Here is a 12,947-nt window from a genome sequence, read left to right on the forward strand (position 1 = left end):
ACCGAGACCGGGGAGGAGGAAGAGGAGCCCCACGGGTGGGTTGTGGCACAGGGAAACCCCGTCCCAGGGTGGGCTGGGGGGGGGAAGACGCTTCCTCCCAGCCTCGTCCCTGCACACACGTGTGCGACGCCTCGGCGGCACCGCCCCGAACAGCCACATGCACACTCGCGTGCTCACTCCTGGGCACACACATGCTCACACCCGCTCGCCCGGGTGGGTGCTGCACCCCCCACCCCCTCTGGGCCGGACGCTGGCTCGCGCCGTTCGCACACATCCCGTCCCGGGCACACGCACCCCCTCACTTCCCGGCCGGGCTGTGCTCTCCCCCCGCCGGCCGCGGTTCCTGTTTACGGCGATGGAGCCGCCTGCCCGGCCCTCGAGGGCTGCCCGGGGCAGGGGCCACCGCCACGAGTCCCGCCACGTGGCCCCGGCGCTGCCGCTGCCTCGCCCGGTGCCTGACCCCGGTCCCCGGTGCCGCTCGGGGCGGTGGGGCCGGTTCCCAGCTGACGGCTGCCCAGGGTCACCCCACGGATGTGGGGCCACGGCCTATTCTGGGAATGGCGGCAGGAAATCCCGGCGGGGAGGAGAGACGGACCCTGCGCGGTACCGGCGTGTCCCGGCACCCCAGGGCAGGGCTGGTGCTCGCCCTCCCCCCTGCCGGACCCCCCTCCCCGGCTGCTCAGGGATGTCGGCTGGAGCGGGGCCACCCTTTGCCCCTTCCCAGGCCCAGGGGGGTCGGCGGGAGGTGCCGGGCCTGGGGTGGGGGTGAGTCAGTGGGGAGCGAAGGGCGGCCGGAGGAATCCAGCCCTGGGCCGGACCCACTGCGCCGCATTCCCCAGCGCCGAGACACGCTGCGGGGAGACCGGCTCGGCTCATCCCGGCGCGCTCCCCGTGGGGAAACTGAGGCACCGACCGGGGAAGTGACTCACCCTGCGCTGTGGCCTTTTAAATGCCCTGCTCCGATTAGATAATGGGCGGAAGGATCAGAGGGAGCCGAACAACCCCTCATTAAACCTTTGTCTCCCCGTAGAGCCTTCAGCTCCCAACGGAGAGGTCGGCCGCGCTGGGCTGGCGCTGGTGTGGTGCGGAGGCAGCCGGGCCCCGAAACACCTGCTCACATCCACCGCAAGGCCCGCGAGCACCGGGCGGCCTGACAGCGCGCGGGCTGGAGCACACCCCGGCACCCCACGTGCCGGCGAGGGCAGGCGCTGTCCCGGCCGCTGGCGCTGGCCCCGAGCTCTGCCGGACCCTGGAGCCGAAGCCGGGTGCTTCTCCAGCCCCTCACTGGGCGATGCTGGGAGCACCCTGGGGTGCTGCCGGGCTGGCAGCCCCTCTGGCAGGCACAGAGCCGGGCTGGGGCAGGAACCGGGGCTCCCTGGTTGCATTAACCACCGTGATGAAAGAGGCCCATGTGGCGGCAGAGCTGGAGCCGCCGGTGCTGGGGAGGGGGAAGAAAGCGCCGTGCCGGGGCTCCACTTTGCCTTTCCCTCTCCTCCTTCTCCCCCACCTCGGGGGGTGCAATTAGTGCCCAGCAGCCAGCCCGGGGCGGGGGTTGCTGTGGTGACATTCACACCAAGGCTGCGATAGCCCGGCCGGCACCTCGGGGTGGCCGGCACAGAGCAGCACCCAGGCCGCCCTCCCGCTCTTCTGGGGCCTGGCGCCGCGTGGGGCCGGGGTCAGACGGAGCGAGGGCTCTGCCGGCGGCTCGGACCAGCTGCGGCAGCGCCGGGGCTGAAACAGCCCCCCCGAGGTGGGGGTGGGTCCCGGTGGGTCCCGCTCCCTCGGTGCCTGCGGTCCCGGCTCCCCGGGGGCTGCCGGCGGGGCCGGGTTGGCGTTGGGTGCTCTCTGCAGGGTTCGGTTTTGAGGGGAAACGCGATACGGCAGCGATAGGTTGGGCTGCGGGAGATTAGATCATCTGCGGGTTTGGGAGCATCAGCTGAGCGGGGCTCTTGTGCAACCTCGGCAGCCTCTGCCTCCTGCGGCCCCCCCGGCCCCCCCCGGCCCCCCCAGCCCCCCGCCCCGCTGAGCCCCTTGTCCCCACCGACCAGAAACGCAGCTCGACGCGGGGGGGGATGTTTGGCCAAACAAGAACCAAACAAAAGCAAAAGAGGAACTGGCCTCGCGGCAGCCGCGGCCCCCCCCGCCCTTCTCGATGCTCCCAGCGGCCTCCAAAGCCAAAAGCATCAGCCGGGGATTTACAGGAGACACATTTCCAAGGGAAAACGCTGCCTGACAAGCCCCCGGCCCGGTTCCGTCCCTCCTCCTCCTGCCGCAGCCGTTTGCTGAATCTGAGATGGGCTCAGGAAGCCCCCAGCCAGGGCCCCGCTCTGCCGATCCCCCCCCGGCCCTCAGGAGCCGGCACCGGCCGGGACCCCCAGCCCACGGAGCTGCCCCGGCCCCCCCCCCCCCGGGGTGCAGGACCCGCTGCTCCTGCGTCCCACGGGACTGGGACCCTGAACCGGGCCGGGGGGTAAAGCACCCCCAGGGGACTGGCCGACCATGGTTGGAGCTGATGGGGAGATGTGGGGGTGCACGACCCCCCCAAGCTCGCTGACGGTGCAACACGCGCTTGTGCACACTCTGCGCCCACACGCGTCCCCGTCGGAGGGGCCCTGCCCGCCCCGCTCGCTGCGGGAGACGCGGGCTTTTCCCATGCCCCGCCGGGAACCCGCGTGAGCTGGGGGGGCCGTTCCGCAGCCCGTCCTGGCAGGACCCTGCGCCCCTGGGGTGCCCTGGCTGGGACACGGGGTGCAGGGGTGCAGCTGGTGGGGGTTGGGGTGACCCAGTGGGACATGAGGGGTCAGGGCTGGGACCCATCTGCCGAGACAGGATGAGGGGCCGGAGGGGGGACACAATGCGGGGAAGCGGCGAGGGGCGAGCAGGATCCCACAGCAGCACACCCGGGAAGTGGGGTCACAGCCCCTCCACCCCCCACCTCTCCCGGGCACCTTGGGGCACTCGGGGGGATCCTGGCAGGTGCAGGAGGGCCAGTGGCAGCTCCAGGCCCCCCACATCCCCCCCACTGTGCCGGGCGCTCCCCAGCACCCCGCAGCTGCCTGGCCTGGGGGGGGGGTCGCCCTGCCTGCAGCAGCCTGTCCGCAGGCAGCCGGGACGCGAAGGAGCTGGTTGTGCCGGGCGCCAGGGTGGGAGCGGGGTCTGCTCTGCCCACCCAGGTGTGGCCGCGCCGGCTGCAGGCAGCGAAGCTCCGCGCCCGGCTGGCCCCGTCTTGCTGGGTGGCAGCTGCCTCCCTCTGCGCCGGTCTCCACCCCGGGGCAGGCGGGCAACACCCCGTCATTACGCCCCAGAGCTGCTGCCCGGGCAGGGAGGGGGTGGCAGGGCCGGACGGCGTGGCCGGGTGGGGATGGAGGTGGCTGGAAGCCATCGCCAACCCCGTGCGTGGCCCTCGCTGGCTGGGGGTACAAGGGTGAGTGGGGGGTGGGGGTGTCCCCTCCCTGCATGGGACCCCGCAGGGGCACCCTGAGCCCCACGGTGGCCCCGGGGGGGAGCAGCCGGGGTCAGGTTCAGCAGCTGCTCGGGACGTGCCCTGCGGGGCCGCGGCACACAATGACCCCATTGAGGTCCCGTGGGGCGGTGGCGGTGGGGAGGGGGGACGACACCCAAGGTGGCGGTGGCAGAAGTGATTCCAGTGTCACGCCAGGCCTCAATCCCTGCTATTTATACCCGGCGGAGGGTGGCCGCTCACACACAAGCGGCCTTTGAGGGATTGGGGATGAAAGAGCTGCCGTCCCCCCGCCATCCCTGCCGCACGCTGGGGCAACCCCGAGGGCAGCCGGTCCTGGCCCCCCTGGTTTCCCCTCCCCACCCCAGACCCCAGCCCGGCGCCAGCTCCGCCAGGAAGAGCCCCGCAGCCGGGGCCAGCTGCAGCCGCTTCCTCCTGGCCAGCCCCACCAGGAACTGGGGAGCCCACGGGGGCTCCGAGCCCTCCGGCTGCAGGCGAGGGGGACCAAGCGGCGGATGGAGGCCCCGGGGCTCGGGGGGGCTCACACCGGGACGCCCGGGCGCTGGATGCCGAGCTCCTGCTGGGAACTCCTTGGGAACCTCCCAGCTTTACCAAGGGCAAAGTCCCGGCACATCAAAGGCGGGTGGGGGCAGTGGGAACCGGGGCAGGAGCCGTTGGTCCCCGCCAGCGCCCAGCTCCGCCGCCCCGCCGTGCTCCCACCGCCCCGCGCCGGGGTCCCGTGCCGGCACACCTGGGGCTGGGGCTGTGCCCCCCCACCCCGTGATGTGGCACCCAGCCCATCGCTGTGGCAACCGCCACCAGCTCCGGGTGTATTTTCTGCACCGGGGCCGCCGTGGGAACCTGGACGGGAGCCACCTCATTCCGCCCGGGCTCTCTGGGCCGCCTTTGTAGCCGCTGTCGAGCCCAGCTGGCAGCCACTTCCTCCCCGGCCTCCCCCTGCCCTGCGCGGGTCGCAGCCCCGGCCGGGGGTGTGGTGGGAGGGGGCTTCGTTCGGACCCCCAGCACGGGGCTGTGGGCCTCCCCTCCACATACCCTGCGGCTTTGGGCCGGCTCCAGCGACGCCAAGCGCAAGTGGCCACCAAGGCTGCTCCTGGGGCCACCAAGCCCCTGCCAAGGCACCTGAGACCCCAGGGCAACGCACTGCCCCCCCTGCCCCTCGCTGGACCCCAGCAGCTCCCCGAGGGGGGGGACGGACACCCAGAGGGGTGACACCCCCCACGCAGCACAGCGCAGCGCCAGGGTCTGGGATTCCCACGTCCCGTCCCCGCTCTCACCAGCCTGCACGAGGCTTTCGCCATCCCCGCCTCAGTTTCCCCAAGAGAGAAGCTGCCCCGGGCCAAGGGTTTGCCGCGCTCGCCAGCACGGCGCTCCGAGGCTGCCGGAGCTGCACGACAAGCACCGTCGTGCTGGCTACAGCACCCGCCCTCCGCAACGCCCGTCGGCACTCGCTCCTGCGCCCGGATTTTGGGGGGGGAGGCCGGGGAGGGCGGTGGGGCGATGTCTCCCCATCTGCTGGCAAATCACCCCAGAAATGGGACAGGACCGAGAAACCCCGGCCGGGCCAGGTCCTGCCCGGCGCCGTGCCCCGAGCCTGGGTCCCCTGCTCCTGATCTGCCCCGAGCTCTGCCACGCTCCCACCACGGGGCCGCGTGTGTGGGAGGTTGGTGGAAGAGGAGCATTTTCCAACGCTGGAAACGGGAGAGGAAAAAGGCTGCAGGACGGAACGGTTACCGCGGCGCGGGTTAATCATTGCGGCAGCACTCCCCCTCGGAGAAGGAAGTCGAGGATTCGGCCTTCGAGCCACCCAAGGGCACCGCGGCCCAAGGACACGGCTGGGCTGGTGGCGTGCGGAGCCTCTGCCGACCTTCCCACGCTGGGATCAGGGCCACCGGGGCCGGGGGGGCTACCGGGGTGCCAAAAGCCTTGGCAGGGCCAGGCTGGGAGCTGCCCGGCACCGAGGCTCCCCGAGCTCCTGGGGGGGACTGCCCTCCACCTCCCGCAGCCCCCCCAGCATAGAGGGTGCCCCCCACAGGGGTGAGGGCTGGGGGGCAGCCCCTCGGCCCCCGCCCCGATGTGGCAGCGTGGGCGCCGGAGCCGCGGGGCCGTAGCAGGGCGGCTGCAGGAGGCCCGGCAGGATCCCGAGCACCGAGGGTTTGGGCAGGGAAAGGGGCGGCTCTGCCAGATGAGTCAGTCCCGCCGGGAGCCGGGGGAATCCTGGGCCTGCGGTGGGGTTTGGGGGTTGTTTTTCCTGCAGAGAGATGAGAGCTCGAACCTTTCCCCTGCATTCGGGATCTGGGTGGGACGGTGGAAATGCCATGTGGCCACGCGCAGGGAGGGGACGCCAGCACCGGGAGATTTGCCCCGGCAGAGCCCGGCCCCTCTCGGAAATCAGCCCCCAAGAGAAGAGACGCCGCCGGCGACGCTGGCAGAAACGGTGATGCTTCACTTTCCGAGCGCTCCCGGCCCGGCTCCCCACCCTCCATCTGGCAGCAGAAGATGCAAGTCATGGGCGAGAGCCCTGGGTGGAAAGGACGGAGGAGGGCGACGCGCCGGCCCCCCGCCCCGCTCACGCCGATTTCCAGGCAGCCCTTCCCTCCCGCGCGCCACCGGTTCCCTCGCACACCCACCCCGCCCCGCAGCAGCCGAAAGCCGGAGACAAACAGATCCCAGGTGCCCCGTCCTAACCCCGCCACGCCGCTGCCTCCCGGCCGCCACGGCCCCACGTGCCCCCCCCAGCCCGGAGCGGCGACTGAAGCGCGGGGGCAAGGCGCTGCCCCAGCACCCGCCGCCCCAAAAAGCAGCAGGGAAAGGCCTTTCGCCCCGGCCGTGGGCCCCAGGGGCACGCGCTGGCGCTCTGGGGACAACCGAGAGCCACGCTGGTGCTGCCGCCAGCCCGGACAGCCCCATTGCCTCCCCGAAACGGGTCGGTTTGGGGAGGAGGGAGGAGGGAGGATTCACCCCCCGAACCGTGTCAGCGGTGCAGGCACGGTCCACACCAGGGGCTCGACCTGCACCAGCCCCCGGCCGCATCCATCCCCGCGGCACCAAGGCCAGCTCACGGTGGCAACGCCGAGCTGGGAGCGGGGATGGGCTTCGCCTCCGGTTCAGCCGCCGCCGCGCGTCTCCTGCGCCAAGCAAGGAGTCAGAGACCATTTTCGTGGCATCCAGCGGGACGTGACTGCTGGCGGCTCCTGGCGTGGGCAGAGGGAGCCGAGAGCTCAGCGCCGCGAGCCGGGGGAGGAGGAGAACGCTGCTCCCGGCACAACCAGATAATTAGCAGCGATGGGAAAGGACAGAGGCAGGTGAGGGGCTCAGAGCCGAGGCTGCAGTGGGGGGACCCTGCAGGGACCAGGCTGGGCTGCAAGGGGGGGCAGGGAGAGGCCCCCACCCATCGCCCTGCACCCCCAAACCACGGGGCAGGGTGAGGGGGCCACGGTGCTGTCGGCACTGCCCCGGTCCTGCCTGGCAGCGGCGGAGGGCTGGCGGAGCAGCATTTTGGAAAAAGCCCCTTCCCCGCACCCGCGAGGGCAGGAGACCCGGGAGGGAGCTGCCGCCCGCGGCACAGGGGCGGGGCACGGCCAGCCCCAGGGTCCCTCGGCCACCCCGGATGTAGGGTGAGCCAGGGGGACCCTCGCTGCTCCCCCAAATGCAGACTACAAGTCCCAGGAGGCGTCACGGCGGGGAGAGCCCGGCCAAGGGCACCTGTGAGGGGGCAGGGCTGTGCCCCTGCTGTCCCCCTGTCCCCCCCCCGGCGCTGGCGGGAGGCACTGGGATGAGCTGGTGAGAGGACGCTGACGGAGACACTTTTTTCCCATCCTAAAAATAGCAGCTGGCCGTTTCCCCAGCTTCCCGGCCTCGCCAACGCTCTTCCATTAGATGAAAAAAACAAAAACCCAGCCACCTTCCGTCGGAAAGAGCGGCTGCGTGTGTCGAGAGAGGCACACACACGCCGCAAATAGAAACCGGGGACCGAGGAGAGCGAGAGGGAGCGGAAGAGGGAGCAAAGCCGTCCGTCCCCAGTTATTCCCGAGACGTTTTAATTAGCACTCACTCTGACTTTGAGGCTTTGCTCATGCACAGCGCAACGTATGACCTTTAAAAAAAAAAAAAAAGGCAAGAGAGGGGAAGGGAAGAAAAAGGCACTGGAGCAGCTCAGAAACTGGGAAGTCGGCTGAGCTTCAAATAGGCTCCGCGTCAGGCACTCAGAGGCTTTTAATAAGCTACAGAGTGAGAAATTTAACACCACAGGCACTATTTTTGATCACTTGTGAAGGGGGGGGGGAAAGACAGAGCGAGCGAGAGGAGGGGGAGGAGGTGGTGGCGAGAAGAGGAGGCAGCCAAGATTACATCCTGGGTGGCAGCGCTGAAAATAGCCGTGGCCCGCTCCGACTGCGGGGCCGCGGGGAGCCGAGCTCGCTGCCGGCGGGGAGGGCAGGCGGGAGGCTGAGCCTGCTGCCCGCTGACCTTTGCTGCGGCAGCTGCCCACGCAGGGAAGCCAACTCGCGCTTCCAGGCAGGCGCCGGGAGGCTGCAGGGAAAAGGGGATTAGAGCAAAGCGGAGGGACCGCAGCCCCGCGCGCCCAGCGACTGCCTCGGCCTCCCCCGGGCTCAGCACTGGGGGGGGTTTGTGCCGCAGAGGGAACCTGAAATCCCCTGGGGACGACGGCACCGAGCGAGGAGCCCGGCAGCAGATGGTGCTGCTGGCAAGACACATGGCCTCGGGCGTCTGGCGCGGGCAGAACCGGCCCCTCGCTCGATCCTGCTCCTTCCCGGCGGCGCTGCCGCTCACAAGTGTCACCCGGGGGAGCCCAGGGCTGGCTACTCGGACAGCGCGGCTGGCTAGCGAGCCCCCAGGCAAGCAGCAGCTTCAGCAGAGCGTCACCAGCCACCCCCCCGCCTCCAGACTGAGGAAAGACTCCCAGCACGTACAGCATCTGCTTCCCGCTCCGCACCGAGCCCGTCTCCAAGGCGCAGGAGACATTTCTGCCACACGCACAGTGGAAACGCGGCGACAGGGGAAGGGGTCAACGCCCCGGCAGCTGCCGTCCAGCTGCAAGAAGCACCGTGGAGAAACAGCCCAGGCGCCGCGAATTCCTGCGGCGACGGAGCCGGGAGGCCGAGCAAAAGCCGGCGTTGGACGGGGAGTCGGGACGGGAAGCTCTGGGACAGACCCGCGGCCGCCGCCCCCCGCCCTGCTGTAATCCCGCTGTCCGGGGGATTACTGGAGGCGGAGGTGGCTGACAGCACAGGGAGGGGGTTATAAATGTGCCCGATAAGCCTCCCGCAGGCGAATCTCCCATGGGAATCCCCAGCCGAACCCCAGGGCAGTGCTGGAGGTGCCCCCTCCCCGAGTGACTGCAACCCGGCAGGCCCCGGCGGGGGGGCAGGAGCCTGCCCCCGGGCACCCAGCCACCGGCGCAGCACAAGCTGCAATTTGCTGCCTCAGAAGAAGGTGACGCGCTACGAGACGGGATTACATTTCCCTTTAATTGATCAGAGCGTCTTCTCCGCCTCCATTTGTCCCGCACCATCTGTACAATCGGGGAAGCCAGGACAAGTAGGACAGCCTGGGGTTTCTCTACATCGACAGTGGGATTCCTGCAACACACAGAAGCGGAGTCGGTTTTTAGGCGGGGTGGGCTCGGTGGCGCGGCGGATCCTGATCCGAGGGCTGGGCCCTGGCTCGGGCTGTTGAATCGCGGCGAGTAAACAGGAGCCGCCGGCTCTCTCGGGCCTGACCTCACGGGCCAAAGAGCACAGGGAGCAGAGATCAGGGAGATAGCGGGGAGCCGCTGCCCTGCCGTACCTGCTCCGGGCAGAGGCCGCCGCAGAGGCTGCGGGTGACTCACCTGCCAGGCGCAGCACACGCTGCCGCAGAGCAGGTCTCCCAACTGCCAGCACGTGGGAAGAAGAGGGATGAGGCACAGTCTTAGGAGGGGGGAGGGAAAAGGGGCCACAAGGGAAGCAGGCCGGCCGCGAGGCCACTCCCCTGAGGCAGAAGCTGTTTGTTTTCAGTGGGAGGGAGCAGACACGGAGCAGAGGCCACCCATCGCTCATCCTCCGGGGCCCCAGCCTGCCCCCGAGCTGCCCACCTGTGACCACGGGCTCCCAGTCTGTCCCAGTGTCAGGCTGAACGCCGCAGCATGGCACTGGGCCCTGCTGCCGTCTAGCGGCTCCAGGCAGGGCCCCCCTCCACCCCGAGCCCGGCCACCAAAAGGGACAGCTCTCGTGTCACCGCTCCCCGAAATCCAGGCACAAGCCCTCGTTTGCCGCCGCACAGCCCAGGCTGCTGCGAGAGGAACCTCCCTCCGGCAGCATGGAGCAGGGACTCGTCTCCAGAGCAGGTCTGGAAATCTCAGTCAAGATATAGGTGACACTCACCTTAATTACTCCAGGGCTTTTACAAGGGCTTCGTTAGCTTCTACTTTAATCTGAGCTTCTGCTTTAGCTGCTTCATCGGATGCCGCAGCCACCTCTGAAACAGCCTTCTCCAGGTTTGATTTTGCAGTCTGAACACGAGAGCACAAGGAACATGTCACTGAGAGACCACCGCGGGACAGGTGACCTGTCCTACGGCCCTTGAGTCACCCCTCGCCCTCCCCTCCCTTCGCTGCGGCCGCTGGCCCAGGTGTGGGACCCCGCAGACCCGCTCCCAGGGCTGCGCTGCCACCCGACACCCACAGGCCCTGCTGGGGAAGGGAGACTGGGAGGGGTGGGGAAGGGCAAGACCAGCATCTGTCCCAGGGGAGGGAAGTGGCCTGGAGAAGGGTTAACGACCGCGCGGCTTCCTCTCCCCGCAGCCTGTGGGGAGTTCACCAAGGAGGAGCTCCGAGCCTTTGATCCCCATCAGTGGGTGACACGAAGCTCGGGGTGAAGGCGCAGCCCTTGGTCTGGGCATGTTTTCCACAGCCACAGGAAGCTCCTGAGGCAACCGCCCCCCCCCCGAGACAAGTGGGGAGCAAATCCCCCTCTGCCATCCCTCCCCCGAGGGAGGCAGGGCGCAACCCGCGGGGGCCGGGGACTCACAGCCAGATCCAGCATGTCCATCGTCACCGCCTCCTCCGCCAGCACCTGCACGGTGGAGTCCGCGTGGACGGTGACGGAGCCACTGCTCACTGCGAAGGCACAAGAGCAGGGACGAGTCGGGCAGCGCAGGCAGGGCTGCCAGACGGGCCGCGTTTGGGGGTCCGCACACGGGACAGCACCAGCAAGCTCATCCCTGGCACCTCCACGAGCTCTTTGCCCAAACAAAACCTCGACGCCCTCCCGTAACATCTTCCCACATGCCGCGGGGACTCGTTTCCCACCGAAGGGGAAGCTAAAGCGGGGATGTTCCCAGAGAGTCTGAGCAGAACCGAGAAAACCCAACCCCAGACCACGGCCTCATGCTGAGCCCCACATTCCAGGGCAGATCCCCGGCCCCGCAGGGCAGCTTCCAGCAGCCCCTGGGAGGCTGGGAAAGCAGAAATCCCTGGAAGAGCACCAGGGCACACCCTGATCAGCAGAACCTCCCTCGTGAGAGCCCTGAGCACACCCCCCACGCGCACTTTCTTTCCTCCCCAGCTCCACCTGCTCTACTTACCAAAGTACTTGGTGGCCGTGCCATCCTCAGCGTAGACCGTCACGACGCCCGGTTTGAGGACCTGCAGGGTGGGGACGTGCGAGGCCAGGATGCCGAAGGAGCCGGTCAGCGTGGGCACGTCTACCTGCTTCACGTTGGCGCCGTTGTAAAATACCTGTCCAGGAAGGGCAGAGCGGATGGGAACGGTCTGTCACCAGGAAAGGAGAAAAGCGGCTGCCCTGACTCTGGAGAGCCGAGGGGTGCGGTGGGCAGCCCGCTCCCACACCAAGGGCCCGAGGGAGCAGCCCCGCTCCCAGCAGCTGGCAAGCCCCGGGCTTTAAAACACAGCGAGGTGCGACCAGGACAGCCCGAACACCCAGGGCGGGAGCGGGGCCGGGCTCTGGAGGAAGGGTCCTGGTAAACAGCACAGGAGAGCGCTGGGAGCCTCCCGAGAAGCGTGGTGGCGGCGGTGGCAGGGAGGCGGCACGCGGAGCCGTGAAGTCGGGAGTGGGCGAGAGGCGAAGGGCGCAGCTGGGAGAAGCCTGAGAAGAGCGTAGGGGCCCTTGACGCCAACCGCCGCGGTGCGATGGAGCCGGCGGCGCAGCCTCCGCGCCAGCGTCCCACTCAGCGCCAATCCTGCCTTGCAACACCGCAGCCCCGTGCCCAGCGCCGGGCCCCGGGGGGGGCGGCCGGCCCAGCTGCCCCCGCAGCCCCGGGCATCGCGGGGGCCAGGCGGAGGCCCTGCCCCACACCCGGGAGCTGCGGGGCGACGGCGGGGCAGGGCCCAAACCGCCGCCCCGGCTCCCGCGGAAGGGCCGGGGCTGGAAGAGCAACAACGTCCCCCCGCGGGCCCCGGCAGAGCTGCAGCGGGACCGGGGGCCCGCGGTAGGGGAGGGCGGCGGGAGAGAGGGGCAGCTGGGCGGGGTGGGGGGCGCGGCGGCGGCGGACGAGGGGCCGGGGTCAGGGCCAAGGTCAGGCGCGGCGGGAGCCGCGGGGGTCTCGGCGCAACCCCCGCCCCGCTCCTCACCGACCCCGTCCGCCCGCTCCCAGCCCCGGGAGCCGCCCCCCCCCTCAGCCCCGGGCACACCGAACCCCGCGGGGGCGGCAGCACAGGCCTCGCCCCGCCCGCCGCAGGCACCGGAGCGGCGGCGACCGAGGGGATCCGGGCCGGCAGCCCTACCTGCGTGGGCGAGGCGAAGGTGAAGGCCATGGGCGCCGGCCCGGCGGCGGGCTCGGCATAGCCGCGGGCGCGGGGGGGCGGCGGGAGCGCGGGGCGGGCGGCGAAGCGCTGGAGGAGGCGGCGGGCGCGGAACATGGCGGCGGCGGCGGCCCAAGGGCGAGCGGGCGGCGCGGGGCAGGGCGGGACGGGACTACAGCTCCCGGCATGCCCCGCGCCGCGCCACTACAGCGCCCGTGGGGCGCCGGGCGCCGGGCGGAAGTGACGTCAGGGGCTGGCCCCGCGGGGGCTCATGGGAGTTGTCGTTCCCGCGCCCCGCCCGCCGTTCGGCGCCCCCAGAGAGCCCCGGCCCGGCCTCCCCCCCCCCCCCCCCCCCCCCCCGTCCCACCCCCGGCGTCGGGGGGGCCGGTCCCGCCGCGGGGGGGGCCCCAACGTGCGACCGCTGCCGGGGCTGCGGCGCCGGCGACACCTGGGGCGGGCAGGGGGCTGTGGGGTGGGCAGGGGGCTGCGGGACAGGCGGGGGGTTGGGGGCGGGCGGGGCTGGTGCAGGCAGGACCGTGAGGCGGGCAGGGGGTTGAGGGGGGGGCAGGCAGGGCTGACTGCAGGCAGAGCTGGTGCAGGCAGGGCTGGGGAGTGGGCAGGGGCTGGGGGGACGGGCAGGGCTCTGGGGCAGGCAGGGAGCTGTGGGGCGGGCAGAGCTGGTGCAGGCAGGGGCTGTGGGGCGGGCAG

The 12,947-nt window shown here is 70.5% G+C and overlaps 1 protein-coding gene across 2 annotated transcripts; it reads right to left on the reverse strand.

Moving 5' to 3' along the window:
- Positions 1 to 8,948: 8,948 nt before the first annotated feature.
- On the reverse strand, positions 8,949 to 12,397 carry ATP5F1D (ATP synthase F1 subunit delta). 2 transcript variants are annotated; one of them, XM_074851563.1, is made up of 6 exons: positions 12,222 to 12,397; positions 11,063 to 11,216; positions 10,507 to 10,595; positions 9,862 to 9,989; positions 9,330 to 9,371; positions 8,949 to 9,078 (listed from the first exon to the last, which is right to left on the reverse strand). In XM_074851563.1, the coding sequence occupies exons 1-4, from the start codon at positions 12,354 to 12,356 to the stop codon at positions 9,867 to 9,869; spliced, it is 501 nt and encodes a 166-aa protein (XP_074707664.1). In that variant the 5' UTR covers positions 12,357 to 12,397; the 3' UTR covers positions 8,949 to 9,078; positions 9,330 to 9,371; positions 9,862 to 9,866. The 2 variants fall into 2 exon arrangements, with proteins under 2 accessions (XP_074707664.1, XP_074707663.1); XM_074851562.1 differs by lacking the exon at positions 9,330 to 9,371 and having other exon boundaries at positions 12,222 to 12,395.
- Between the last annotated feature and the right edge of the window lie 550 nt (positions 12,398 to 12,947).

Source organism: Strix uralensis, chromosome 27 (genome assembly GCF_047716275.1).
Source record: "Strix uralensis isolate ZFMK-TIS-50842 chromosome 27, bStrUra1, whole genome shotgun sequence".
NCBI lineage: Eukaryota > Metazoa > Chordata > Aves > Strigiformes > Strigidae > Strix > Strix uralensis.